Raw genomic sequence first — 3,519 nt, forward strand, 5'->3', positions numbered from 1 at the left:
TTGCAACACATGTACCCCCTATTCCTATGAGGCACGAATGCATTGCAAAAACCAAGAAAATGAACAGTTACTAGTTAGTTCCCTTGAGGTATTAAGTGAGAGATGATGAGCAGAATTATCTTTTTTTATCGAATTTTATTGACAATCAGATACAGACTGTACAAGAGACAAGAAACATCTTATCATTGCCTCATTAATCAGAAGCAAGATATCTGAGGCCCCCTGGTGAAAGGGGAGTACAAGGTCCATCATTTCACAGAAATAAATAATAAAACACATGTCACTTTGGCTATGAGCATTCGATAGTGTTTGACGGATTCCTAATCTAGTTACTGGCCCTCAATGAACTCGAGAAAACGGTTCATCACGTACACTATGAAACGCACTGTTCTCTCTCACTATAAAATCGACACAAATGTTTCTTTTTTTTAATAATATATACAATGAATTCAGACTCCACTGTTCCCCTTGGGTAATTACACAGCGTCTGTGAGCCTGGCGATAATGCACACTTCGTCACACTTCCGACATACCCACGAGGAGGCTGTCATTGTATCACCGGGACCGGACACCATAACCACACGGCCGTTGGCACTTTTCTTTTCGCTACAGTGTGAGTTTTTTTTTCGTGAGGTTCGGCACCACTATCGCGCACACTGGTTGACTACCAACACACTCTATATACATATATTTCTTTCATTCCCACTTTCTAACTGTAATTCGCCGTGTTCAGTTTCTCACTAACACCGTTCTCCTTGTCCCCCTCTCTCCCGCGTCTGTTTCTCAGGGCAGCGCCCTTCTCGCCCTTGCCCTTGCCCCTGAGCGCCAGCCCCACCTTCACCGCCGCCACCACGAGCAGCAGGAGGCCCAGGCCCACCAGCACCCAGGTTCCTACCGTGACGAGGGTGAAGGGCAGGGTGAGGGTGCGGTGGAGGGCCTGAGTGCGCTCCAGGGGCACCACGGCACTCTCGTTCACCCACAGAATGGGGAAGATGACGTCAGACACGTTCCTGAAGGAGGGGAGGTTGCTGTAGCGCCTGAGGGGCATGTTCACCTGAATGCGCTTGGCCGCCCGCATGGTCACGCCGGTGGTGGGCTCCACGTCCAGGTAGGTCTCGTGCTCCTCGGCGCTGGGGCGGAGGCCGTCCACCTGCTGCGCGTCCTCGGGGTCACCCTGGTAGAAGTGGGGCGTCGACATGACCACGGGCGCGCCTTTCCGGCACGGGGACACGTTGATCATGGACGCCCTGCACGTGAAGTCGTCCGTGCAGTAGCACTTGTTCTCGGGCGTGTTGGCCAGCAGGCGGTCGGGCAGCACGTACCTGTAGAGGGTGACGGGGCCGTGGCTCACCTCGCGCTGGAACTCGGCGAAGATCGAGCGGCAAAGCTCGGCCGTGTACAGGCGCAGCGGCTTCTTCTTCAGCACGGGCCGAGGGAACTGGTTGCCGCTCGTGCCGTTGATCATGTTGCACGTGTTGCCCCCCCACAGGTCCTCCTTCCAGAACTTGACGTCGCTCTCGCCTCTCCAGCTCACGATGTTCTGGTAGTCCTCCATGCCCTTGGCGCCCGTGAACACCGTGTAGGTGCCGTCGTTGGTGTTGTTCTTCGGGTAGAAGAAGCCGAACTTGCCCGTCAGCTGCACGGGGTCCTTCGTCAGGGCCCCGATGCTGGCCAGCATGGGCTCGCGGTAGCCGTGGAACAGCAGCTCGCCCACGGGCTTGGTCACGAAGGGCTCGACGCCGAAGCGCATGAACCACATCTCTACCAGCGCCTGCACGCCGCCGGAGAAGTTGGAGAAGCGCGAGCCGAGGCTCATCATGACGGCGTTGATGGTGGTGATCTGGTCGCTCTCCAGGAGGCCCTCCGACAGGTCCTCGCGGAAGATGAAGGTCTTGTTCTGCAGGTACGTGACCGTGCCCTTCTCGTCGTCGAACTTGAGGTCGTACTTGAGCTGCTTCTCCGCGTACGTGTAGGGACCCACTTGTTGCAGCACCGGCTTGGCGCCCTCGAGCACCTCCTCCTTGTTCGTCAGGTTGAAGAGGTAGAACTGCATGAATATCGGCACGGGCGGTGACTTGAAGGACTCGAGCGTCTTGAGCCCGGCTTGAGCATCAGCTTGTTGGCGAGGATGTTGTCGAACACGCTCTGGAACTTGGCCTGAAAGCACAAGCTCCCTACGATGAGGACGACGCCCACCGTCACCAAGATCGCCACTTGGATCTTCAGATTCATCTTGCCTGAACGTTTGTCGTGACTCCGAGGCTCAGAATCTGCTCGCCGGCAGTATGCTTCTGGTCGTTCGCCTTTCTAAAATCGTCCCACCGTTCTTTGACGCCTGTAATTAGGTTGCGAATTCACAGGACGATGTGTAATATTACTGTACGTATATTCTTTTTCCTTCCCCACTGGAACAAATGAGTCATCACAACGCAACACAACAAGGGGAAGAAGACTACCCTCACACGTACATCACCTGTCGCATCACCACACTCTTAATAAACAAGTCTCCTTTTTTCCACACATACACACACCGCCACTGCAACACCACGGCCACTCCTCTCGCGTTCAAGCCTCACGTCGCCTTCTCACGAGGCTCCGCGCAGGTGACAGAACCCGCACTAAAATACCCTCCAATCCACCACACCTGGTAAGTGCGGCTCCACGTGGATCCGGCCGAGAGACGCGCAGCGGACGCATGCTTCCCCACACGCGCGCTCTCTCAGAATGGCTGTGGTCGCTGCGCCGCGCGCTGGGTGGCGGCGGCGGCGGGTGGTGGCAGCGAGGAGGAGGAGGAGGAGGAGGAGGAGGAGGAGGAGGAGGAGGAGGACGAGGAGGAGCAGACACGAGTGCAGCGACGTCCCCCCTAAGACAAGCCAGTCCGAAGCAGCAGCGGGTCTCTGCCACCTCCTCTCCGTGGCAGCGTGGGAGAGGGACTGCTCGCGTTGACGGCCACGAACCCGCTGCTCTGGCCGGCCCGGCTCGCCCGCCTAAGCCAGCGCACCAGTTTCCCGTCTCGAGATGGACTGGGCATCAGACAGAGGGGAGGGAGGGGCAAGGGTGAGTGGAGGGAGGGGCAAGGGTGAGGGGAGGGAGGGGGAAGGGTGAGGGGATGGTAAGGGGGAAGGGTGAGGGGAGATAGGGGGAAGGGTGAGGGGAGGGAGGGGAAGGGTGAGGGGATGGTAAGGGGGAAGGGTGAGGGGAGGGAGGGAGAAAGGTGATGGGAGACAGGGAGGAAGGGTGGGGAGGGAGGGAGGAGGATGAAATGAGGGGAAGGGTAAGAAGAGGGAGGGGGAAAGATAAAGGGAGGAAGGAGAAGAGGTGAGGGAGGAGGGTGAGGGAAGGCAGAAGGAAGGGTGAGGGGAAGGAAAGGAGGTGGAAGAGCAGGAAGAAGAAAAGGAAAATAGACGAGCGAGACAGAAGAAGAGCGAGGAAAATCAGAGATACGCGCGACCCCAACGAACGGCAGATGTTACACCTGCGCGAAGGGAAGTACAGCCGCGCAGACTTCCCTCCCTCTCC

At 57.3% G+C, this 3,519-nt stretch overlaps 1 protein-coding gene across 1 annotated transcript; it reads right to left on the bottom strand.

The window, feature by feature from the left end:
* Positions 1–115: 115 nt before the first annotated feature.
* LOC119590124 (lysosome membrane protein 2-like) lies at positions 116–2,944 on the bottom strand. Its single transcript, XM_037938899.1, is given in 2 exon segments — positions 116–2,097; positions 2,100–2,944. Coding segments are annotated over 2 exon segments (1,521 nt in total). The 5' UTR covers positions 2,233–2,944; the 3' UTR covers positions 116–709.
* Positions 2,945–3,519: the final 575 nt, after the last annotated feature.

The sequence above is a fragment of the Penaeus monodon genome, chromosome 26 (assembly GCF_015228065.2).
Source record: "Penaeus monodon isolate SGIC_2016 chromosome 26, NSTDA_Pmon_1, whole genome shotgun sequence".
In the NCBI taxonomy this organism is placed as follows: Eukaryota; Metazoa; Arthropoda; class Malacostraca; order Decapoda; family Penaeidae; genus Penaeus; species Penaeus monodon.